The sequence below is a fragment of the Tasmannia lanceolata genome, unplaced genomic scaffold (assembly GCF_043159265.1).
Source record: "Tasmannia lanceolata isolate RefF3 unplaced genomic scaffold, GAP_Taslan_0.1 ptg000008l, whole genome shotgun sequence".
Taxonomy (NCBI): Eukaryota; Viridiplantae; Streptophyta; class Magnoliopsida; order Canellales; family Winteraceae; genus Tasmannia; species Tasmannia lanceolata.
In genome coordinates this window covers 14,071,925-14,098,189 of record NW_027518685.1, presented here as the reverse complement: position 1 = coordinate 14,098,189, position 26,265 = coordinate 14,071,925, and the positions used below count along the sequence as shown (strand labels likewise).

The 26,265-nt window shown below is 38.6% G+C and overlaps 2 protein-coding genes across 5 annotated transcripts in view; one reads left to right on the top strand and one right to left on the bottom strand.

Annotated features, from left to right (window-relative positions):
* Positions 1-228: 228 nt before the first annotated feature.
* Positions 229-26,265, bottom strand: part of LOC143884467 (uncharacterized) — a 48,709-nt gene continuing 22,672 nt past the window's right edge. The window contains exons 2-5 of one of the 2 annotated variants that reach the window (XM_077388065.1): positions 1,569-1,648; positions 1,304-1,409; positions 1,129-1,206; positions 229-445 (exon numbers count right to left, since the gene is read on the bottom strand). In XM_077388065.1, the coding sequence (XP_077244180.1) occupies positions 393-445; positions 1,129-1,206; positions 1,304-1,409; positions 1,569-1,628 (297 nt within the window). In that variant the 5' untranslated portion in view covers positions 1,629-1,648 and the 3' untranslated portion in view covers positions 229-392. Of the gene's footprint in view, positions 446-1,128; positions 1,207-1,303; positions 1,410-1,568; positions 1,783-26,265 lie in introns of those variants that run through there. The other variant, XM_077388064.1, reaches the window with a different exon arrangement.
* On the top strand, positions 15,217-24,581 carry LOC143884463 (SBP (S-ribonuclease binding protein) family protein). Of its 3 annotated transcripts, none has more exons than XM_077388057.1 (5): positions 15,217-15,487; positions 15,938-15,999; positions 18,123-18,232; positions 23,210-23,565; positions 23,897-24,581. In XM_077388057.1, the coding sequence occupies exons 3-5, from the start codon at positions 18,127-18,129 to the stop codon at positions 24,440-24,442; spliced, it is 1,008 nt and encodes a 335-aa protein (XP_077244172.1). In that variant the 5' UTR covers positions 15,217-15,487; positions 15,938-15,999; positions 18,123-18,126; the 3' UTR covers positions 24,443-24,581. The 3 variants fall into 3 exon arrangements, with proteins under 3 accessions (XP_077244172.1, XP_077244171.1, XP_077244170.1); XM_077388056.1 differs by having other exon boundaries at positions 15,217-15,659; XM_077388055.1 differs by lacking the exon at positions 15,217-15,487 and having other exon boundaries at positions 15,675-15,999.

Sequence of the window (26,265 nt, the reverse complement as noted above, 5' to 3'; positions counted from 1 at the left end):
ATGTGGCCGTAACTCAGGAGAATCAAAGGAATTTTGAATGACTTTGTAAGAAAAAGCACAGATTTGAACAATGAGAGCGACCCGGATCCCGAGTCTACAATGATGCATTGGAGTTTTGAATCTATATTTGGTTATAAAACTATTATAGCTAATAGTTTGCATATAATATTATAAGAACATAACATTATATGCACATAAGCATGAAATTTTTTGGTGTAAGTTGCTTGGAAACGCCAAAAATTTAGCCAAACATGGTTGTCTTTGATACTCATATTTCATCCCAAACAATATACATAGGATCTGTAAAATGTGACCTGCACCCAATTTCAAGATTTCAATACCTTCATGATATTGGTTTATTTTTATTTTATATTTCTAATTTTGCTAGTCATTCACTTCCATGGTTTCCTTCTTGCGAACCTTGGCATTCTTTGAACTGGTTTATCTGAAAAACAACAATCAAACCCATAATCAACAACCATGCTAACATTAATCGGTAAGCTCAAAATGCATCTTCTTTTAAAGACGCGTGATTGCAAAAAGAAACCGTGTATGAATGTAAAACAGACCGCTTTTACCATAGTTTCAAAACTCCTCCATGTAATTGTTGACTCAGACTCTTGACTCTACTTTTTGCCCCTAAAAAGTTAATCAAAACTCCTTTGACCCTCTCAAGATATGATTGTGTTAGTACCCGGCTGTGTCATCTGAGTACCGGATCAAGTCAGTTGATTAGAATTTTCTCTGACTTCATTTTGGCCCATATCCACATTTTGAAACACCGAATTTTAGAGGGAATCGTGAGCACAAAATCAGTCCTTTTGTTCGTATTAAAGCTTTTGCCACCTATATCTTAGAGGTTAATGTCAGCAAAAGCCCAACAAAAGCAACATATAGTTCTTTGTAGAAGATCCACTGACCAATGAAAATTAGACAAGTATTTCATAAGGTGCAACTTTGCCATTCGCTCTAAAGTAGGGTGATACATAATATCAACTTCCTATATTCAAGACTAGGTGCTTTTGTGCTAGGGGGTATTTTATCCATTTTCAAGAACTAATAGCAATTTTCAAGAACAAATAGAAAAATAATAAGAACATGCAAAGATAGTTTGTAAGCTTAACTTACAAGTGAAAGGACTTGGGGATATAGCTTGGAAATAACCATGAAAGAAGCCTCTATTCTCTTTCAGTAGCTCCTTCCACACTGCAGATCACTAATTGCACTAAATTAGATATAGCTGAGAGAGAGAGAGAGAGAGAGAGAGAGAGAGAGAGAGAGAGAGAGAGAGAGAGAGAGAGACCAGTAAGGGTGATGAGTGGCTGGATCTTCGCACGCTCCGCGAGCGCCTTGATGCAGTCATCTCGACTCATGTGAAGAAGCAAGCACCTCTCTATCAGGTGTTGAACCTGTATTGCCATTCATATATACACAGAGATCAAACGTTTTAATCAAAGATGAAGATCATGGACATTCCACCAATAAAAAGCATAAAAACAAGATGAAGATTCTATACACATTTCTTAGAAATCTTCTCTTGGGGTTAATTTCATTTATCTTGTACTTACCATTCTAATGTAGCTATGTGGGTGGCAATGCAAACAAGGATGGTGGTGGTCATGTGACATTCCTTTCTCCTTTTTTTTTTAATGTAGAAAGTGGACCAAAAAAGGGAACAAGAAAACAATGTAGAAGAAGAACAAGAAGAAACAAAGAAAAAAAGTGCACATGGAAGCAAGAGAGAGATATATTTGAGTTGTATAAGAAGAGAAGGGGAGAGGGGTTGTTATCCACTGATATCTAAGTGAAGGGCCAAAAGCGTATAGAAATCCAAGGGATGGATATCTTGGAGATAAGAGCAGAGAGGGAGAGGATTGGAGGAGAAAGTGTGCCATCGTGGCTAACTCTAGAGCCACTTAACCACCTTCTCCATCATATTATCCTCCGGGCCCCACTTCCTCAATTGCTTTAAATGGTTAGAGAGCCCCTAAGCATCTGACACGTACGTGGACGTATAGTGATATGTCACTATTGTGCATTGGTGGATTCCTTGAGTCATTGGAGGCAATAATCTTATCCCTCCCACTCAAGGGACTTAGCTGCTTATACATGCCTCGTGTAAAGGGGACACAGTTGGTATTAAAAAAAAGGAAGAAATCTCGTCTCGTTGCATTTTCAAATGTATATTACCACAAGACTTTTGACTTTTTAGAGTTGCTCTTGTCTAAGTGCCGTGATCCGTGTGAAAGTTTTGGAGTTTTAGTACTTAAGTTGTTTCATATTTTCGAGCATTAGTAGTTTATTGATAAATGTGATTTTCTTCTAAGGTAATAAGGACATGTTTGACAACCAAAAATAGGGGAATGATATTCCCCCCTCTGACGGATAAAATCCACCTTAAGCTTTAAAGGCAAAGAAAAACGTTAAAGGGGTGAATTTATCCTCAAGCAGTGAACCATTCTCACAGAAACTGTTAAAGGGGGCAATTTTATCCGTTTGGGGGGGGATATCATTCGCCAAAAAATATTTGGTGGATTATTGTGGGTTCAGTAGTGAGCGATGGGTGGGGCATGGAGAAAGTAAGAGGAAAAATGGAAAGTTGGTGGTCCAATTTTTTTTTATAAAAAAAATGGTTGTTGGAAATAGGAAAAAAACCCATTTTAAGTGGCATATATTTTTTTTACCATTTTTAGGGATTTCTCATGGTCTCTCCACTTTGCCCTACTCAAGTCTCTTCCTCTCTCCTTCCCCACCATCTCTCATAATTGGGCCCACGAATATTCCATGGAATAATTTTTCATGGTTGCCAAACATGCCCGAGCTAAGTCTACAACGAATTTGTTCAGTTAATGAAGATGGTTGCTAGGAAAATGATAACCCTTCTTTCTACAAAAAAAGTATGCAAGAAAACAAGAAAGAGAGCGTTGATCACGGGACATATGTCTACAGATGACGGGCTTTAGGGCTGTTAAATAAGTTTGGTGTGCTTTCCAAATCACTTTTTGCTAATGTCTCATTCATTATTATCTACTTTTGTAAGAGGTAAAATGAATTCTATTGAAAAATAAAAGGATTTCAAATGACCAAAATCAACCGACCGACCTCCTAGAGAAGCTTGAAAGAAGGGAAAAAAACATCAACCAATGGTGCGGTAAAGGCCACAAAATTTATCCCAAGGGGGGAACAAGATATTAAGAGGATTTCATTCGACTTCAATTATGAAGATAAACTCTGAAACTTGTAGGAGCAAGCAAAGGGAGCGATAGAAACATCTATCGATCTACCAAAAATGTATTTCATTGGCTTTCTTTCAAAGAAATATTTTTATTGGAAAACCTTTTCTTTAAGGAAATGCTATCAGAATTTTGATGATTGCACTCTTCACTTTATTAAAAGTAAGGTATGACCCGCACCATAGGATGATCCAAACCGTCAATTAGATGGGCCACAGCCTAAATAGCTAGGTTGTGACCCAGAAATTATTTCTGTAGATTGATCCTAACCCTCCGTTATGAATGTTAGAGGGTTGATCCTAACCCTCTATAGATTGGAGGGTTAGGATCAACCTACGGAAATAATTTTTGGGCACAACCTATTTAGGCTGTGGCCCATCTAATGGACAGTTTGGATCATCCTATGGTGTACTTTTAATAAAGTGAGGAGTGAGATCATCAAAATAGAGTAGTGCTGATAGCATTTCCCTTTCTTTATGGGCATGTTTGGATCTATGGAAAGAAAAATATGGAAAATAATTGTTTCCTGGAAAATTTTTTATGGGTTTTTTGTTTTCTTGATTTCCCTTTTTAACTGTTTGGATCACATCCATCAATTTCGTGTAATTCTGAATTCTATACCTTCTGCTCCTCTCCAAATTAAGCACTGCTTCAGGTTCTGAATTGCCGTAGGAATTTCTGCCGGGACCCAGCCCAAGGTTGAAAGAATATTCATCAGGGGGAACACGATTTCTTCCAGCCATAGGGTTTATAAGCTGATGATATGAAGAACATAGAAACGTTTTGGATAGGGTGATCCCCAACATTTTACAAGCCTAGCTTGGGTGAGGCCCACCACACAAAAAGAATGGCCCACAGTCTCCACCCAAACCCATGCATAGGGTGGGGGGCCCACCATTTTACAAGAAGGTGACACACACCTGTCCGTTCTAGACACACCGTTCTACAAAAACATGGGATGGAACCTGCCATTTTACACCTAATGTTTTGATGGGGTGGGGCCCATCATCTCTCCCCAAACATATGCATAGGGTGGGACCCATCATTTTACTCCTAATGTTATTGATGAGGTGGGTCCACCATCTCTACCAAACCTATGCATTAGGGTGGGGCCTACCATTTTACACCTCATGTTTCGATGGTGTGGGGCCCACCATTTTGCCTAATGCATAGCATGGGCTCAAAATACTAGTACATTTATAATTTCTAATGAAGATTGACTCTTAAAATATTAGGGGGTTGGAGACCTGGACATTTTGGTTATCCTCGAGCCTAAGATTTAGGAGGTGAATTTTTTCTTCTTCAAGCAAATTTGGGGGACCACATACCCATGCCCATAGAAGGAACCTCAGGTGGCATAATTGTTATCTAAGTACAAGAAGGATCTAATGTGGGTAGATGACGACAAACAATTTCTGGTGGGATTTTAACCAGGGACCAGGGTGTATGGTCCTGTCAACCTAAGAAGAACGGTTCGGTCAGTTTGGCTGCACGTAGTTGCCTCGTAGAATTGTGGTGAATTAAAACTTAAGTAGTCAACATAGAGGAGACAAACCGAGTAGTTTCCATGTACTTACCTTGTAGAGAAGTGAGAAGTAGTGTTTAGTTGTAAACTGAAGCAGTTTCTTAGTACGGAGCATCAATACCAAAATAAGGGAGCACTGGGGTGTCATTATCAATATAGAGAGCATAAATCCCAACACTACCAGCAAAAAATCTAACTTAATATTTTGTAGTTTTTTCCTAGTATACCACGTGGGCGGACAAGGAGAATACAAGCCAAGTTGTCTCCTAGTAGTTCGAAAATCTAAGTGCAACCAAACACTATATTTTGATGATATGGCACTTCCAAAACTGGTCAAAACACCTAGTAACCTTAGATATTGGGCAACCAAACCGACCCTATGGATGAAACTAGGTATTAACACTATTATATTCACTCATAAATAAAGTAAAGACAGTAGATACACCACTATTAGGACTGTATGAGGAAGCTTTCAAAGTTTATTGAAGATCATGAACTTGTTGACAACCCAATAGATGCAGGGAGATACACTTGGAGCAACAATAAGTTTACTCCAATTTTAGCCGCTTATGCATATTAACAATCGCAACGTGCGGCGAGGATTAATTAATGAATGTTGGAATGACAGCTCTCCCTAGACATGTTTCCAACCATTGTACTCTTCCCTTATCTTTAGAGGACCAAAGTTTGGGGCCTAAACCATTTAAGATTTGACTTGGCGTGGCTGGTAGTTTTAAAGCTTACTTAGTTAGTTAGAACAAAGAGTGAGGTGGTGAAGTCCTGCGACCATAGCTATTTGTGAGCTTGTGACCCACTGGTTGCAAACCACAGAAATCGGCAGTTGCAAACCTGTCCTACCTCGCTATATTTTCAAAAGAGGTATTAGAATTATGTATGTTGGATTCAAATAAACAATGTTTTCCCAAGAATTCATCATCCTTGGATCCCATTTAGAGTGTGATCTACATCTACAGGAGAAAAATAAGGCAGGGAGAGTGTGCGACCAGAGTTCTCGGGGAGAGAAAATTATAATTTACCCTAAACAGTGAGCGTAATTCTCTGCGACCAGTCGCACCACTGAGCGTTGCGGTCACAATTCTCAGAATCCTTGCTTTGATTTCTTGAAAGCTCCCTCCCTTTTTCTCTAAATTTCTCTTCCTTAAATGGTGCAACATAGGCATAGAGACCAGATTTTCTGGGCAGAGATGTTGCATAACACCTTCCATCCTTTCAAGGGTCCCAGCCCCTAGGCAGCTAGGCCCTATCCTAAATGGTGACTCTAGTCAAACCCCATCGGATTTCAATCTATGTGGGGAGAGAAGAGTGTAATCGACTCTCTGATATCAAAATCAAGGGGTGGTTTACACAAATGCAAAGTAAAAAATTCGCCAAACAACGAATTAAAAAGCATGCCCCAGCGGTGGGGCCAGCCCATAGCCGATTCATCATTTGTCAGTGGCAAGGATTCTATACCGGCGGTTTAATAATGATCGCTAGTAAAGACGGTAATAATTGTATTTCTTGTAGTGCTACTAGGGCCATTCTTAGATTTCATGCTAAGGAGAATGGGATTTGGTATAAAATAGAATTTTGAATTATATGCAATTGAAAGTAGAAAGCAATGAGAGCTGTTGTTAAACAGGATACCCATTGGCTCAAACACTCCCTTACATCAACTTGTTTGGAAGAACGAAAGAATGCTCTTTAGTGGATATTATCACCAAGGAAAACACTTCCAAATGGACTCTGTTTGGAAAATGAAGACGAAAGTGAAATTGACCCCCGATTGGGTCACTCTCACATTGTTTTCTGCATTTAGTGGGGATTCAAGCTCTCTTCCTTGTCTTCTTGCACACGTGTCACGGTAGTGGGTCCCGCACAAAACGAATTCCCCCCGTCCTCTATCACCAATATTTGATACCATGTCACATACTATTATTGTACCTTCCCTATTCATTGCCATTTGTATTTATATGCGTCAGGATTCCGATTTGTGGAGATTTTGGTTCGAGAAATAAGAGACTATAATCATTAAAAGCTATTTTTTTTAGAATTTCATACTAACTTCGTATAAACCCAGATTTTCAACTGACCTCATGTCAAACTCTTCGATATATTTATTGATGAAATCATACTAACCAGATGCCAACTCTTTGATATATTTATTGATGGAATCATACTTGATCCCTTTGATACATATTCTTTTTCAAATGGCCCTTATTGTTTGGACAACTCTTGTTGGGATTTCACGCAAGAGCAAAATAGTCCCACATCGGTAAGTGAGATGGATGGGGATGGGTTATAAGGGGATGGGCACCCTCCCTCTAACGGCTAGCTTTTAGGGGTGAGTTCTACTCGGTAAATTTCCTACAAATGGCATCAGAGCTCAGGGTTTGGTAACCCTGGTTTGTCTCTGAGGGAAGAATGTCCATCGGGGAAGATCTCGGAAACCCCGGTGTAGTATCTCGGGGTTCCCACATTGCCGTCGCGTGAAGGGGCGAGATTGTCCATGTTGCTTCCGCGTGGAGGGGGAGATTGTTGGGGTTCCACGCAAAAGCAAAATAGTCCCACATCGGTAAGTGAGATGAATGGGGATGGGTTAGGAGGGAATGGGCACCCTCCCTCTAACGGCTAGCTTTTAGTGGTGAGTTCTACTCGATAAATTCCATACAACTCTCCTCCGTCACATCACCCCCTTTTGCCAGTATCTGGGGATTTCAGAATGAGGTCAACATGAGAATTTTCTAAGACATAGGAATCAAACATTGGTTCCCTAATCATTCTCCGTTTAGGCCAAGAGCACAATTTTTTGAAGAGTCCAAATGAGGACAGATCAATTCAGCCTCTCGTATTCTTTCTCCAAATCGATGGATTTTATAATCACCCTATGGGGTCCATTTTTAGGCATGGCCTATCTGCCACTGGGCCCAAAAAATGAATGGCTTAGACCATCTATTCATGTGGGCCCTGTTGTACTTTTTTTTGTTGGATAAATTCCTCCAGTCGTGGGTATGATAAGAAGACTAAGAAGCTTCAAGGCGCGTAATCGTTTTCCTTAAAACAATATTCGCCCCCACCAGTTGTGTGCAAATGGGATCCTCGAATTGCCTCCAAGATACAATGAAGCCTTATAGGACAATCCTATAAATATTTGATGACGCTCTGCACAAGCAGAATCAAACCCAAAATACCTTTCAAGAACTTCAAGCCTTAGAGAAAATCTCTAAAACTGTTTATGCAGAAAACATATTTTAGTGTTATTTTTATGAACAATTAACTAGTAAAACAAGTGAAAGAGATTGCTAGAGAGAGAAGAAAAAAGTACTGCAATAACTATTTTTTCTTAAAAGACAGATTTCTGCTCTTTTTATAGAGCACTAGATGTCTATTCACTAAGATAAGCATTTCTTCCAGACATCCCTTGGATTGGTTTGAATAATGACCATTCGATCACAACTATTGATGATTTAAGTGATTTGGATCATCCACAAAGTGTCCCTTGTGTTTGAAAAACATCCATGACTGTTGGGAAGCAAAAGACATGAAGAAAGGTTGAAAAATTGAAGTGAAAAGCCATGTCTATTTTCTCCCAACAGATAGTTTTTCGAACATCCATGGTCGATCGGGCGTCCGCGGTCGCCCGCCGACATGCTTTTGTTTCATTATTTTTTCTCAATCCAAAGAACCGCAGTCGACCGGGCCTTCCGCGGTTGACCTCCCACACCTTTCTGGAAATCATCCAAGTTTCCAGTAACCAATCCGCGGCCGCCCGAGATACCCCGGTCTACTGGCCCTATCTGAAAATTGTTTTTATATTTAAAATTAAAACTTGTGAAAATCATTTTAATTTTCAATACTATTTTGAAAATCTCTAACATTTTTACTACGTACTACAAAGCCCGTTAGAATACGTTAGATTTGTGAGATCAGATTTGATGAGATTTGATTAAGATGCTAAATAAAACATACTAACCTAACCTAATTAAGATTTGATTAGGATGCTAGATTTAATTAGGTTAGATTAGTAGGTTTTTATCAGCACCTTAATCAAATCACATCAAATCTAATCTCACGAATCTAACATATTCTAACAAAGCCGTCCACCTCTATGAGAAAGAAGGTTAATCAGTGTGGTTTATTGATTATAGCCAAGTTCAGTTACCTTGTCATCTCTGATAACCCGATGCCAACTCTTTGATATATTTATTGATGGAATCATACTTGATCCCTTCGATACATATTCTTTTTCAAATGGCCCTTATTGTTTGGACAACTCTTGTTGGGATTCCACGCAAAAGCAAAATAGTCCCACATCGGTAGGTGAGATGGATGGGGATGGGTTATAAGGGAATGAGCACCCTCCCTCTAACGGCTAGCTTTTAGGGGTGAGTTCTATCCGGTAAATTCCCTACAAATGGTATCAGAGCTCAATGTTTGGTAACCCCGGTTTGTCTCTGAGGGAAGAATATCCCTCGGGGAAGATCTCGGAAACCCCGGTGTAGTATCTCGGGATTCGTTGCCGTCGCATGAATGGGCGAGATTGTCCATGTTGCTTCCGCGTGGAGGGGGAGATTGTTGGGGCTCCACGCAAACGCAAAATAGTCCCACATCGGTAAGTGAGATGAATGGGGATGGGTTATGAGGGAATGGGCACCCTCCCTCTAACGGCTAGCTTTTAGGGGTGAGTTCTACCCGATAAATTCCCTACAACTCTCCTCCGCTGATTTCTTCACATGATAATTTTCTAAGACATAGGAATCAAACATTGGTTCCCTAATCATTCTCCGTTTAGGCCAAGAGCACAATTTTTTGAATAGTCCAAATGAGGACAGATCAATTCAGCCTTTCGTATTCTTTCTCCAAATCGATGGATTTATAATCACCCTATGGGGTCCATTTTTAGGCATGGCCTATCTGCCACTGGGCCCAAAAAATGAATGGCTTAGACCATCTATTCATGTGGGCCCTGTTGTACTTTTTTTTGTTGGATAAATTCCTCCAGTCGTGGGTATGATAAGAAGACTAAGAAGCTTCAAGGCGCGTAATCGTTTTCCTTAAAACAATATTCGCCCCCACCAGTTGTGTGCAAATGGGATCCTCGAATTGCCTCCAAGATACAATGAAGCCTTATAGGACAATCCTATAAATATTTGATGACGCTCTGCACAAGCAGAATCAAACCCAAAATACCTTTCAAGAACTTCAAGCCTTAGAGAAAATCTCTAAAACTGTTTATGCAGAAAACATATTTTAGTGCTCTTTTTTATGAATAATTAACTAGTAAAACAAGTGAGAGAGATTGCTAGAGAGAGAAGAAGAAAGTACTGCAATAACTGTTTTTTTCTGAAAAGACAGATTTCTGCTCTTTTTATAGAGCACTAGATGTCTATTCACTAAGATGAGCATCTCTTCCAGACATCCTTTGGATTGGTTTGAATAATGACCATTCGATCACAACTATTGATGATTTAAGTGTTTTGGATCATCCACAAAGTGTCCCTTGTGTTTGAAAAACATCCATGACTTTTGGGAAGCAAAAGACATGAAGAAAGGTTGAAAAATGGAAGTGAAAAGCCATGTCTATTTTCTCCCAACGGATAGTTTTTCAAACATCCGCGGTCGCCCGCCGACATGCTTTTGTTTCATTATTTTTTCTCAATCCAAAGAACCGCGGTCGATCGAGCCTACCGCGGTTGACCTCCCACACCTTTCTGGAAATCATCCAAGTTTCCAGTAACCAATCCGCAGTCGCCCGGGATACCCCGGTCTACCGGCCCTATCTGAAAATTGTTTTTATATTTAAAATTAAAACTTGTGAAAATCATTTTAATTTTCAATACTATTTTGAAAATCTCTAACATTTTAACTACGTACTACAAAGCCCGTTAGAATACGTTAGATTTGTGAGATCAGATTTGATGAGATTTGATTAAGATGCTAAATAAAACATACTAACCTAACCTAATTAAGATTTGATTAGGATGCTAGATTTAATTAGGTTAGATTAGTAGGTTTTTATCAGCACCTTAATCAAATCACATCAAATCTAATCTCACGAATCTAACATATTCTAACAAAGCCGTCCACCTCTATGAGAAAGAAGGTTAATCAGTGTGGTTTATTGATTATAGCCAAGTTCAGTTACCTTGTCATCTCTGATGACCCAAAGGCAATTAAACAGGCCCTAAGAAAGAAGAGAGCAAAAGGATTTGAAGAGGCCAGAAAATGATTTGAGGATGATATAGTCAGACACCTCAAAACAAACCCATTGATCTGATTGGCCACTCCTTTTTTCGGGCCCACCCATGTTATTTCCAACTGTTTCGAAACCTTTGTTCACATATAGCTTCCTTTTTTTTTCTTGTCTTTGCCATATGCGTCTAAAGTCTAAACATGACATACTCCTTTGAAAGGAATTAAAATGGCATCAGATAATTAAAATTGTATAATTTTATCAGTGATTCCAGAAAGAAAAGTCAGCTTAGCATGTAAATTTCCTACAAGCGAAATGCCTCCATGTGCTCTCCATGGGTCAAGTATTTGACGAGGAGACTTTTGCACGTTGGGGGCCCGCAGAGTTCGATGATCTAAACCCTTCATTTGTTGGTGCCATCTAAGATAGGTCGTGCGTCCCGAAGATCATCTCCATATTATGATCCTTACCCTCCGATCTGCAGAGGTTTCTATAATATAACATCCTTTGGAAAATTGGAGGACCAAGATCATCCGAAGGAGGTGATCTTTTGGGTCAAGGCCTATCTAAATCACGACCCAGAGAGTTTGATAATCCAAGCCCTTCATTTGTTGGGCACAGCTTCGATAGGATGTGCCCTGAAAATCTTATCATAGTATGATCCTAAACCTCTGATCTGCAGAGGTTTCTAGAACGTGGCATTATCGGAGGGTTATGTTCATCCTAAGGAGATGGTTTTTGTGGCATAGCCTATAGGGCTCACACAGTTTGATGATCCAAATCCTTCATTTGTTGGGACAGCCTTAGATAGGCCGTGTCTTTAGCAGATCAGAGGGTTTGGGTCATCCTAAGGAGATGATTTTTGGGCACGTCCTACCTAATTGGAGAGCCCAAAAAAATGAACGGTTAAGAACCTTAAACTATTTGAGCCCACATGTTCTGTAAAACCAAATACATGCACCTACGCGTGGACAGACCTTATAAAAACTCGTGGACATACCTAACTTCCCAATTTTTTTTCCCTAAATGCCGTCACCATCCCCATTCAATAATTCTAGCTAATGGCCACACCATTCCCATTAATAATTCCAACAAACAACTCCTACTTTCAATGTGAAATGACGAGAGATGGCCAAAGACCTACTCATTGACCAACGACCGTTGATCTTGTGGTTGCATTGAGACTGTTGTGATGGGACCATTGATTTAGATTTGATCAAAGGTAGGGTCCTGCTTCAAATCGGAATCTCCAAGTAGAGATGAGGGTGAGATAGCTAAAAATCCGGAAACAAGATCTGAGAACCTAGTGTAGATGTGGCCAAAAATTAGAAACCAAAAACCTCTACTTAAAATTGGGATGACCTTTGCCCGACTTTTAGCGCCGGAGACACTAGTCGCCGGGATTTTGTTTCCTGATTCGTATCGATTCCACCCTCATCTCTACTTCGAGATTCCGATTTATCATGAAAAGAAATTCATGGTAGCCAAATCGATGCCTAACATTTCACATTCATACGTCTCGTAGAACCTAATAAATTGCCTCTTACCATTGATTTTAAAAGTGGTTTTTTGAGACTCCTCATAAATGAGAAAATGAATGGCTGATGTAGCGTAGTAGGGCTACTACACAGAACCAATGGCAGGGCGTTTTACAAACCTCATTAAGTTGCTCTCCATGTGCCCGCACATTGCATAAAATACGCAGGCCTACTTGTTTCTAATTTTTCTAATTCTTACGGGTCATTAGACTCACCACTGCTTTCGCTTCCTAACCGTGGATTTGCTAGGGACCATCGCAGATGGAATTTCGCGGACCCGCTATTGCATGAGAGAGCAGCCACATAGGCTCAGAGTTTGTCTTATTCACTTAATTCATCTGTGCCCATGGTTTTAAATTTCGACCGAAATCCGAAATTTCGAATTTCGGCCTTTGCCAAATTTCGTCCAAATTTTTGAAATTTCGAGAAAATGCAACTTTTTTTAACAAAAAATAACTGTTACAAAATTTCAGAATTTCAGTCTAAATTTTCAAAATGAATTAAATAACTTTTTTTTAATTATTACCAAATTTCCACTGAAATTTCAAATTTTCTGGAGTCCAAAACGGGTACCGAAACCGAAATTTTAAACCATGTCTGTGCCTATGTGGCTGCTCTCTCATGCTACAGCCGTGAAATGCCTTCTGCGATGGTCCCTAGCAAATCCCTTCTAACTAATATCTAATATTTTTTCCTATAAATAACAACATTTCCACTCTTTTCTTTTTCTAGGACTTTTTCTTCAAAAAAGAAGAAGTCATATTTAGTAAAATATAAACATAAGGGGATGGAGATATCATTTACCTCCGACTAAAAAGTATATTATATTGGGATTTGCTAGCAACCATGGCAGAAGGCATTTCGCAGACCTGTTGCATGAGAAAGCAGCTAACTCAGATGAATAAGACAAAATCTGAGCCTAAGTGGCTGCTCTCTCATGCAACAAACAATCCGCCAAATGCCTTCTGGGATGGCCCCTAGCAGTCCCTATTATATTATTTTCATTCTTTTACGGTTTGATATTTTAATTCCCGTAATTTAAGCCTCCCAGGCCTCATTAGCTCCTTCACCAATAAAATTCCGGCCAGCTAGACCCTTGGTGGTGGGATCCACATTCGTGAGGACCACTTGCCGTCCCAGTCTCATACTCTTATCTTCTCCCTTTCTCCGTCATCTTTAATATTGGGTGATGAGTAATGATAAATTCGCACCAACTGTAGGATAATTCACACTCCTGTAACGTGAATTAACGTTTTTTCACTGTACAGTGGTGTGAATTATTCTACAGGGGGTGCGAATTTAACATGGCCCTTAATATTTCTTCTTCTTCTTCCCGCTTTTTCTTTAATTGGGTTATTGATGAGCCTCGTACCCACCACCACGATTTTCTGAGCGTAACAGAAGAAGATGGGGGGGAACCTTAATTTCGAAAATGCCCTTGAATAGGCAAAATAACATGAATACCCCTTTTCTTCTCTAGAAGGCCGTGGAGCTACCGAAAAGTCTTTTAATGAGCTTTTTGAAGTTACCAAAATACCCCTTGCACAGAAGGTTGCCATTCTACTTGGATGGCCCCACTCAAGTATATGTTATGCATTTTCACAATGGAGGATCATAGCCGTTCGATTAGTGCATTTTGTGCACCGTCGAATGTGGATCGTCCAATCCAAGTGAATCTTGGGTTGTGGCCCACTAAATAATCAATCACGATTTGATTGGGAGTCACAATTTCCTATCTATGGATGGATACCCAAAATGAAATGGAAGTTTGATAGAGAACTACTATGAAGAAAGTCACTTCTACACTAACGGTAAAAGGTAATTTTTGGGTTGCAACTTGTAAGAGAGGGCATGAGGGGCAGGTTTATGATATCTAGACCCTTGAACCTATGGAACATGACCTTGTTTTCATCCTCAATAGAAATCCCAAGCATAATATATGACCACAAATATCAGCTGTTCAGCTTTTCTTGGCAGACCACCCCCAAACGAGGCTTGATCAATGGATCAACGGTCTGGAATCATCCGATTAAGGTGTTCTCAATGACATCCGGTGAGCCTTATAGGTACCCTGTTTGGATCAACGGATAGGATCAAACAATGTAGGCAAACCCAATAAGTATCTCTTAGGAAGGAGACAGTAATTTTCTTTGTGGGTTTTCTCAGTTTGATAATGTTAGTTTTGATAAGTTGTGGAGAAATGGAAATTGGCTTGTTTGGGGTATTTATACTATGAGTATTTTTCAAGTACGGAGGGGCCCATCTCATTGGATGATCCAAAATGTTCATTTGTTGGGCCACAACGTAAATAGGTTCCATCCCGTAAATCATCTCTATGAGATGATCTTAACCCTCCGATCCATTAGACTGTACACTACTGAAATCTCTATAGATCGGAGGGTTAGCATCATGCTGTAGAGATGATTTACTTTGACACAACCTATTTACGTTATGGCCCAACAAATGAACGGTTTGGATCATCCAATGAAGTGGGCCCCACTGAACTTAAAAAAAAAACATTGGACTCTAGGCCACCCCACACTATAAAAAATCTCACTAAAGCCTTTGAAGTTGAAGGGGTATTTATGTAAACATACGAAATACTGAGACATCAGGAGTCTTTGAAATGCAGTCAGGGTAGCTGACGTTATTTACTTCCAAGAGAAGGGCATTAAAGTCATTTCAAATTGCCATAATTCTGAATAAAAAAAAACGAATTGCTTGGGTGGGAAAACGAAAAGGAGACTAGAAACAGACCGATTCCTAAAACTCTCTTTCATCTCGAAAGATTTAAATCCAATCTTTAACCCCTTCTCATTTTCTGTTTCCAAATCTCCGATCCAATCCTTTATTTCTTAAATTTCTCTTCGTCTATTCAATCCGATACTCGAATTCCTCAAACGATTTTGCACCGGACCAAAAAAACGGCGTTTTTTTATTTTTATTTTTGGAAATTTTCCAATCACAGATCGGTTTTTTAAAGATCTAACATTTGCAGGTATCGATTCCCTCATTTAGGTTTTCGATTTCGTTTCCTCTTCTTGAACAAGGATTTAAACGATTTTAAATTTTTATTTTTTTTCGGTTTTATATCGATTTTATTAGATTGCAGTTTCTGATTCGATTTTTTTTTTAATCATATCGGTTATTTGAAGATCTAACATTTTGAGGTATGGATTCGATTCCTTTATTTAGGTTTTCGATTTCGTTTCCTTTTCTTGAACAAAGATTTAAAACTTTTTTTTTTTAGTTCTTTATTGATTTTATTAGATTGCAGGTTCAGATGTGATTTTTTTTCTGTAATCTGTCTAGAAATCGTAGCATAATAAGCAGATCTCTGTGTGTGCTGTTTTCATCTTCTTATTTTTGTCTCGAATCAGAATTCAACGGTTTTATTATTATTATTATTATTATGTGTTCATTTTGGCTATGTGTGATTATACTGCAGGATCTGATACGATTACGTGTCTCCAATCTGCTTCAAAATCATATTATCTATTCATTGTTTAGGTAATTGTCTGATTTTTCTCTTGAAACGATTTTTTTTTTTGGTGATATTTATTGCTTTGTTAGGAGTTGAGGGGATCTGATGTCACTATTTAGTTTCATCGGAAGGTTGCATCTTGGGCTGTAAATAGTATTTAGGATTTAGTTTGTGTTTTATCAAAATAGAGCATGGACGAGGAGTTTCTTGATTTCATGTTTCTTTTTTGTGATATTTATTTTTTAGATTGGATTTAAGGATCGGAATCTCAGCATTTTCAGCAGATTTCTTTGTTTTCTGTTTCAGAGATTTGCTTTCCGCCTCTCTGCCTTTTCCCTTGTCATTTTTAATGTGGGATGAGATTGGGATTTAGCTGTTTGCTGTGCTTATTTGAATATGTATATGATAATATGAGTTTGGGATTTAGGTATCTGCTGATCTTATATGAATATGATATTTTGAGATGTTTATCGTATTTTTTTTTCGTTCTTGAATTTTGGCTGTGTTTTGTGGACACGGACACGGACACGAGCATCTCGTGTCGACTCGGACACTGAGTGTCAGACACGGCAAACCCCTAAACTTTAGAAACGGGGACACTGCTAAAATAGAAAGTATATGTAATCATGATTTGTGGATATGAATTCGTGTGCCTGGTTTTGACATGGATACGAGTTGTCTAAATGAGGTAGACAAAATATTCAATAAAAAAAACATAATGTCACACTTGACACGGTACAAAAACATTTCCACACACCCAATTTATTTCTCACACTTCTAGCAATACAAGTAAAAGTGTCCAAAGGAGTGTCTAGAAAGTATATGTAATCATGATTTGTGGATATGAATTCGTGTGCCTGGTTTTGACATGGATACGAGTTGTCTAAATGAGGTAGACAAAATATTCAATAAAAAAAACATAATGTCACACTTGACACGGTACAAAAACATTTCCACACACCCAATTTATTTCTCACACTTCTAGCAATACAAGTAAAAGTGTCCAAAGGAGTGTCTAGAAAGTATATGTAATCATGATTTGTGGATATGAATTCGTGTGCCTGGTTTTGACATGGATACGAGTTGTCTAAATGAGGTAGACAAAATATTCAATAAAAAAAACATAATGTCACACTTGACACGGTACAAAAACATTTCCACACACCCAATTTATTTCTCACACTTCTAGCAATACAAGTAAAAGTGTCCAAAGGAGTGTCGACACGTGTGTCGTGTCGGACACTGCAGGACACGTGAGTCTGCAATAAATTCGAAGTGTCTGCCAAATCATAGAATTTTGGAGAACTTTGGTATATTCATCCACAGGCATTCAATTTCTTTTTCCTGTCATTGAAACAAAGTATTTGACGTATATTTTTGTGTCATTTACTTCTTCTCTTTTTGCTAGGTTGAATGAAAAAACATTTATTTTTCTATGCTTGCAATTCCATTTTAGTTCTCTTGCGGTGGTAGAAATGGTAGGTTTTTAATCCTTGGTGTCGGTAGTTTTTCTAATTTACATCAGATTCAGCAGCTGGGAGTTCTGACTGGTCTTTTCTCTTATATCTCCATCAAAACCTATCTGTTTTTACACATTTCTTGGCCATCCTTGGGTTTTTTTTTGTTTCACTTTAAAATCCATGTTTTTAGAATGCTGGCAAAATGTTAACTGAAACATCATAATTACAGGTTTTTAAATTTAGTTTCCACTGTTGTCAAAATTATTTATGATACTCAACTCAACTCAACTCAACTAAGCCTTTGTCCCAAACTAGTTGGGGTCAGCCAATGAATCCTTTAGAAAATTTTCATGAAGAAATTGAATGGATCTACCCGGTTCAAATTGACTAAGTCTAATCCTGACACTAGTTGGGTTTGTCTACATGGATCATTTTCTCCCAAACTATTTCTGATACTGGGATCTCGATTTTAATTTTATAATTGATTTGGTTGATATGCAGATGGAACAAATCAATTGAACTGAATTTGCATTTGTACCTGTGAATTTTAGATACTATGCCGCATTATTTACATTTGCTATGCACTTGAGCTTCGGGGTATTTCCCTGCCTCTATCATGTTCCGGATGTTCTTTTGGTTGTTGATCACTGATTCTTAATGGTGGATGCCCTTGGTTTGGTTTTCTGCAGGAAAATGTTTGGAGGTGACAATGGTAACTCTGTTTTTCCTGTTTTTCTGGATGAAAATCGGTTCCAGTATGATACTAACGCATCAACCCAGCTGCAGTTGTTTGGAAACTGTGAGATTTTTCAAAAACCCTAGAACCAATCGTTGTTTTTGTTGTTGTTGATACTGTATTTGACTATTTGTTTACCTTATTTTGCTGTTGCATTTCAGACATATCCTTAGTGAATTCTTTGTTCTTGTTTTATGGTTTTATTCTTTGTGTTTTAGTTTGGCTTTGTTCATTTACACTTGATGATAATTCCTTGTGCACTTGCATTGCTTTGTACTTTGTACCATTCATTGATTTTACTTGTAGTTTGTTGATTTGGGCTCTCTCAGAATCTAACAAATGCTGAGCCCTGAGCCATTCATCAAGAATATATTGCCATGCCTTTTGTGATGTACTATGAAGTTTGAAGCTAAAATTGGGAGGCCTTCCTCTCCAGCAACCATCTCACCTCCTGCACCAAACCTTCTACAGAACTGGTCTTTGAGAATAATGAAGATGGATATTGCTGCACAAGTATCTTTAAGACACTTTAAAGGCCAAATCTATAGAAATCATGATGTAACATGCGAAAAGACTCTAAGAGCAAGTTTTTAAAGTATTACACTGGCTTCAATGAGAGAGAAGCGTACCGAATCTAAGCCAGTGATAATGTAGCCTCGAAACAGTTTTGTGAATAATAATCAGGTTCAAGGCGCCCTAGAAATTGCAGAGTGCTATGGGCAGGCTCTAGGTTTCCTGTCTTAAATACATGAGCTTCCATATACTTTTTGTAGGACACTTCATTCCTTGATGCTGCTATGCCGTGGAGATTTCAGACAAGGTTTAGTTAGAATCAAACTCATATACAGCAAGGTGAAAATTCACTCCAACCAGGATCTAGGAAAGACAATTTACCAGAATCAAACACCTGCAGAGGGTGGCAGGAGTCCAGTCCCAAAGAAAGAGAGGGGAAGAAAGTCATAGCTAAAAGTATGGTGAAGAAAGGGTGAATAGTGGATGAATCTGTTCCGAATGAAGGGCATATGATTAGCAACATGTGTAGAACGTAACTATGGTGGACACACAAAGGCGAAACGTTGGTGTGTCATATAAGTGTTGAAGTGTGGTGAAGATGGTCATCAATTCATTACATTTCCAGAAAGAAGATTTGCAAACATGATCGCGTTGAATAACAATGTGAAGGGGAAGTGCTTGAAGGTGACCTACATTTTGTTGATGGGGAAGAAGAAGCACATGAATGTATGGGACCACATACCGGTCCAAGAAAGCCTCCTCATGTAACCTGCATTTTTTTACAACAAAATATTTAGAAAATCGGTATGATGGAGTTGACTGATCAACGTAGAATACATAACTAGTATGACCATATTGACATCTTGTCGATGTGAAGTTTTCTTACAATCAAATTATGGAAATAATGTTGTTTTTATTTTTGAGATCTATTGTATCTTCATTAAAATGAGAGTTGACTTAGGTGATTTCTAGAGGGGTTTAACTACATAACTTTTGAGTGTAGTTTTTAAGTTCTAGCTTCTTAATTGCTATCATAAACTAGCAGTTGTGTTTGGATAGTTAAATGATTCTTAGATAGGAATAGAATGAGGAAGAGAATCCTATTTCTAAGGGATGCATGGACAAATTTGAGTGGAGACTTGAATGTTGAGATTATAATTTTTATTTTTCGAAACTTTAAGATCTCCAGTTGTATAAACAGGTTTTCTCCCGTTCTCATCAATCTTGATTTTTAGTTTATTTATTCTGGAATCAAAAGCTGAAAGTTTCAAGACACATACTTAATAAACCTGCAAAGACAATATCATAGTGTGAAACATAGCAAGAAATGATGAACAAGCTTGAAGAGAAGTTGTCTGCCACTCATCCCATTTTGTCAATGTTTTTTGTGTCTCAGTGCTTTTCCATATGATTGACTCATTGACAGCCTGATTGTTCCTCTCACAAAATTACTTGATTCATATATCTCATAGCTACTTTTAAAAAAAATATAAATATATCTCATAGCTACCCTTTGATATGTTGATTGACTAGGTCCCTACAACTGAGTTTCCACCATGGTGGCTTCATTTACCGCATCTGTCTTGCCTATACATTTTGTAACATAACTTGGTCCCGAATAGGTAATTGGAGCTTGCCACTATTGTGCGACACTATTTGCACTTCAGATTCAGGTAAATTGCTAGGTACAAAGGGTTGGAAAAGTTTTTTTTGTAATCTCATATTGATATCCTTCTTTGGATTCTGATATTTTTGAAATAAGCTAATAGACATAATCAGTCGAAAGAAACTTAGTTATTTTTTGTTTCTTCGTCTTCTCCCAAGTAGCGAGCTTTTCGTTTACCATTCGGCAACACATCATCTAAAGAGGACTCTGCCAAGTGGAGGCACACCATTTCAATTTCAATGCTACTAATTTCACCTTTATTGCTCTCAGGCACATTCTGTAATAGAAGAACTTCCCATCATGCTCAACTGATCAAGAAATTCCTTTGTTTGTAGTTGGTCATAAAGATTGTAGAATCTCCACCTTGATACATGTATCACATGCACTTTGAGTTGTGAAATTATCGCTACTGTGATCTTCGAACCAATCAAGTTGGCCATAAAAATCTGAAATCTCTCACATCCATGATCTGAGGCTGAAAATTTGTTTTTTGCTGCGATTCATGTGTAGATTTTTTTTAATGGCATCCATGTGTATAATTTTTTGTAGAACTCCGTCTCTATCATAATCGGCGTGTTGAAAATCCTCCTTACTGTGATTAGCATGCTGAAAGCTTCTCTACCATAACCTGCGGGTTCTCTACCATGATCTGCGAATCTGCAATATCCCACTTATCTCAGCTAATCAGGCAGACCATGGTTTTAAAATGGGCTTTCATGTTCTCCCTGGTCCAACCCATCATCATTTTTTTTTGAAAGATAATCCAACCCATCATCATCTATATCTAGATTCTCCATGTGCTCCAATCCCATGCAATCCATGGAAGTTTTCACCTCAACTCTTACATATATTTATCTCTTTGGATATCAGAATCTATGAAGTCTCTTGTAGCTGGTCTATCTGAGCCACATGCTAAGGAGTTTGAAAGTCGCAGAAATCACAAGATTCGGCGCGTGCCTGTGCAATGAGATGAAATCGTCAAGGTGGAAGAAAATAAAAATGATTGATCCTTTCTCTTAAGACCCCATCTCTTGCTAGCCTATCAGCCACCTCATTAGCCGATCATCTGGTATGATGAAATGAGATCGAAGATCCCCCACCTCGTCTTGAATTTCATCAAAATAAGGAGCAAACCTCCACGGAATAGAGTGAGTTAAGGAATCCCCTTCCACCACTACCTTGTTCGGTCTAAACTCTAAAGTTCCAAGGAATTTAATTCCTTGATGGATGGCGCGCACTTCCGCTTCATTTGCATCCACTACTCCTATCGGACCTGAAAATACCCATCTTATAACTTTTATTCTATCTTTTTTTTTTGTTTAACAAATTTTGATTTTTCTCTTTTGTATTTGCTGCCAGAACGTGAAAAATGATTCGAATATATTAAGGGGCCGTTTGGATACGCGTATTTTAGAATCCTGGATTTCCTCAATATTGTAGTTGGGAGACAAGAGAAGAAAGAGAGCAGCCATCGTTTTCTGATTTCTAGCCCTTCTTTCCGACAGCAAGAGAGCTGGCGATCGTCCCATGATTTCAGGTTCTAGAAATCGCAGGATGCGGGAGAGATTTCTAGAACCTGGTTTTCTTACTTAAAATCCAAGAAACGCTGCCAGGACAGCATACCAGCAGCTTGATCATGACTCTCTTTTACACTGTTTTCAAACTAAAACCTGGATTCTAAAATCTGTGTATCCAAACGGCCCCTAAGAGAAGCAGAAAATAAATAAAATACAAGTCATTAGCAGTAAAGAGTACTAAAGACATCCCAATAAATTATTGCTACTTAAACACTTAAGCATAGCTGTGATACTGTATGATGTAAAAATCAAGTACGAAACCAATATTGATGTAGAAATCTAACCCCGGTAAAATACCTATGAGCAATTCAGGTCTCTCAGCAGCACAATTGACCATATAAAACAACAAAATTTGCGGTTCGTTGTGCATGAGAAATCTTGACTGGGAATGAAAGAGATATTTTTGGCCTAGCAAATGGCATTTGATCAAGTGTCTTCAATCCATAAGGTATAAGAAGACAAGTTATTGGGTGCCAAAAGCCTCACCCAAAGCTTTGGCCTCAGAACTGCTAGCATCAACCCTATCCAACTGTTCCTGTTTAAGATATTATGATATTGCGTTTTTTTTTTTGAATGGCAATATTATGATATTGCATTGATCAGCATAAACGAAATATGTCACTGTTTGTGTTGATTTATACTACCTCCTATATGAGAAATTCAATGTTTTTAACTGAGAACTTTTGGTGTTTGTGATTCTTCCAAAAAAAAAAAAAAAAACACTTTTGGTGTTTGTAGTTTGTCAGAGCTTGTTTGTACTACTGCCTTCGCTCATTTATTGCACTTTAACATCAACAAGGTCCGATTTAAGCTGCAAATATTTTCTCCTCTAGTTGAGTTGTGTTGGTTGGGTTTCTGTCATGGGTTTCATTAACATTCCTTGGTTGCGATGTATGGTACAGTAAACATCCTAGTTGTGAATTTTTCTGTACCTGGTGACTTTCTTGGCAGATTTCTTGCTTTGGAGAATTGTTTTGTATATTTAGTTGCATTTCTTAGTTCATCATTCAATGTGTATTCTTCTTGTTTCCTGGACTATTTTCTGCTGATTTATCCATTCTTTGTCGAGTAATGATCTTTGTTAGTGTTGGTGTTTTCATGTTTCAAGTTCCTTGAAAGTTGAAACACTCCTTTTTGTCTAGTCATATCTCCGTTATGTTTTTCTTTTTTTTGCTTCTCATGTTGCTTACTGGTCTCAGATTAGCTTTTTAGATTTTCTTCTTTACCTCTCATCTTATTGACTAGGACTTATTTTATATTGAATTTGGTTTCAACCTGTCACAGTTCCAGCTGGTTGTAATGTTGATACGATCAACTATGTCGGAAATGATATCATTTCTGCTCCAAATAGATCCAGCAAAAGGAGCAGAGAAGTGGATGATATACCCAGGCAGCAAAAGCTTCAGATTTCCTTGAATAATTTTTGTCAAGATGACGCTGACCGGTCAGTAAACATTCCTGATCTGAAAGCTGTATCAACTGGGTTGAGGCTTTCATACGACGATGATGAACGCAACTCCTCCGTCACATCTGCAAGTGGAAGTATGACTACCCTTCCTGTCATTTCATCTATCGGTGAGAATTTGAGGGCTGAGATTGATCGCCAGAAGGAAGAGTTTGATCATTACATCAGAGTTCAGGTACTGGATCCATACCCTTTTGCATAGAATCTTTAATCAAATACTTGATAATTTTGTGAAGTTGCTCAATCAAGACTTATGTGGGTTAAAAGGGGTGACCTGGTTCCCCTGTTCTCCCCCACCCCACACCCCCGCTCAAAACTCAAACAAGTACTTGAAAAAACTCCTATGGTACTCTGCTTCTTTAAGAAAATTCAGTCACTTGGATCTTGTCATTTTGTACTTGTAGGAATTAACAATATTTACTGATTAAATGGAATAAGACAATCAAATGGCATAAGATCTTATTTCGAAAGGAAGTCACCTTCGTCGTTGTCTACCCTCCAAACAGGAAGAACACATTGCGAAAGGTATAAGGGAGATGAGACAGAGGCACATGACTTCATTTGTGAGTGCCATTGAGAAGGGAGTAGGCCGAAAGCTACTGGAGAAAGAAGTTGAGATCGAGAACATGAACAGGAAGAACCGGGATCTGGTTGAAAGAATAAAGCAAGTGGCCATGGAAGCTCAATCATGGCATTACAGAGCTCGATACAACGAGTCAGTGGTTAATGTTCTGAAGAACAATCTCAAGCAGGCAATTGCGCAGGGTGCGGACCAAGGAAAAGAAGGTTGTGGAGACAGTGAAGTGGAAGAAGTAGCCTCTTCTTACGATCCCAACATAATCCCAGGGTTCCCTGGGAAACAATCTGTATTGGGAAATGGTGGGGGATTGAAGGAACAGATGAGTTGCAGGTCCTGCAAAAATAAGGAGGTCTCTATGTTGTTGTTGCCCTGTAGGCATCTATGCTTGTGTATGGATTGCGAGGGGTTCATCGATATCTGCCCTGTCTGCCAATCTATGAAGACTGCTAGTGTCCAGGTTTACATGTCTTAGAAAGTGAACACAGAGAATACAAAAATATCATAACTTGATCTGATTGCTTTCCTTTACAGATTGTGTGTTATCATCCAAAGATTTACACCTTATTTGTGAGGAATTAGTAGAATTGATTAAATGGAAATATTTGGTAACAGATTTCTTCTTGTTTCTTATGAAATTGATTTGCTCTGTTAGCCATTGATTCTTGCTGTAGAGAGCTTAAAAACATGATTATTGTTTTAACTATTCAACTTTGCAAGTGAATTGGATCTCTTTTTGGCATGGAACCAACCCCCACTGTACGGGTTGGCGGAGATCAAGAGCTTGGATTAACATACACGTGCCATGTGTACGGTGGAGATGACGGGTCTAATATTTTTGGATCCATTTTTCCTATGCGAGCAACATTAAAGATATAAATGAAATCATGCACTCAGAATTAGCCCAAAATAAGGTGCTTTCCTAACAACCATTTTTTAGGCATTGCGTGCCACGTGGAATTCAGCTAGCTGCTATAAAGAACACCTTGATTGGATTGCAGGAATTTTATGGAGAAGTTTCGGAAAGAATCCGAGTTAGATACTCTTGAATCCTTTTTCCTTTATATCTCATGTAAAGAACAAAACCTTTAACTTAGCGCTGCAACTCGGGTCGGGTTTTTGAAGAACCCAACACTACCCGAGAAATATCTCGGGTCGGGTTGGGTCCGGTTTTTTTACGTTGACGCAATTTTTTATGGAAAACTCTTGTTTGGCAAGGCAACTCAACTCATAAAAGTAGAAAAACTGAAGCATGACAAACTCTTTAGTGCATTAACTTTCAAAGAGAATAAATTGATGCATTACCAAATGAAAATGATTATACACATATGAGATAAACAACAAACTATTTAGCGTATTAACTATTTAGTTGAAAGTTGAAACCCTAGAGCTAAAGGGGAGAAATGAACAGAAGATGGAAAGAGCCCCTGTGATTGCGTGCGTGCGTGAGTTTTACTTTTAAGTTTTCACTTTTAAAGTTATAAAGTTTTAGAAAAAAAAAAACACATACTATAACTTAAGTAACTCGGGTTGGGTCGGGCCCTTCAAACCTGGCTCGACCCGAGATTCATGCGGACTTTTGGATCGTAGACCCGGCTTGACCCGAAACCCGAGAAACATGAACCCAACCCAAGCTATTTTTGGGTCGGGTAAAACCCTATCCAAGTTGCAGCCCTACTTTAAATGTACAGTAACATTGCATGATTCGTAAAAAGTATGGACTTACCCTTCTATATCTCCATACGATCTGAATAATTTTGCTAGTATTCGTAGCGAATAACTGGAGGTTCGTCTATGTTTCACGGCATCTCCGGAACACCAAAATTGATACGAAGGAGAGGACAGTTTGCTCGGGCCTGCAAGGCATTAAGGTGGGTCCCATCCCTCGTACTCAGGATTTTTGACCGTTCATTTAGGTGGTCCCACTATGGATGTACAACGTCCTCATAATCTCCCACCGTCGGACGATACTGACCATCTTATTCGGGGACGAGAAAAAACAAAGGCATTGTTCCCAATCTATTGACACATTTTGGATCCTCCGTAGACACATTACCTTGATCTATAGACACATTTCCGACCCAACGGACCTTACTCATAGGATCCGATAAATCCGATTTATCTTTAACAGACAACTAACAAAAGCCCATGTCACAGTCCTAAACCCAATTTATCATTGCCCTTCACAAAAATACCTTTAAGCATTTTATCTTTAAGTTTTGCTTAAGGGGCATTTTAGTAAAAATAAACTATATGCATTTTTCTTCAGATGATTCTTATTTTCAGTATTTTGTCAGT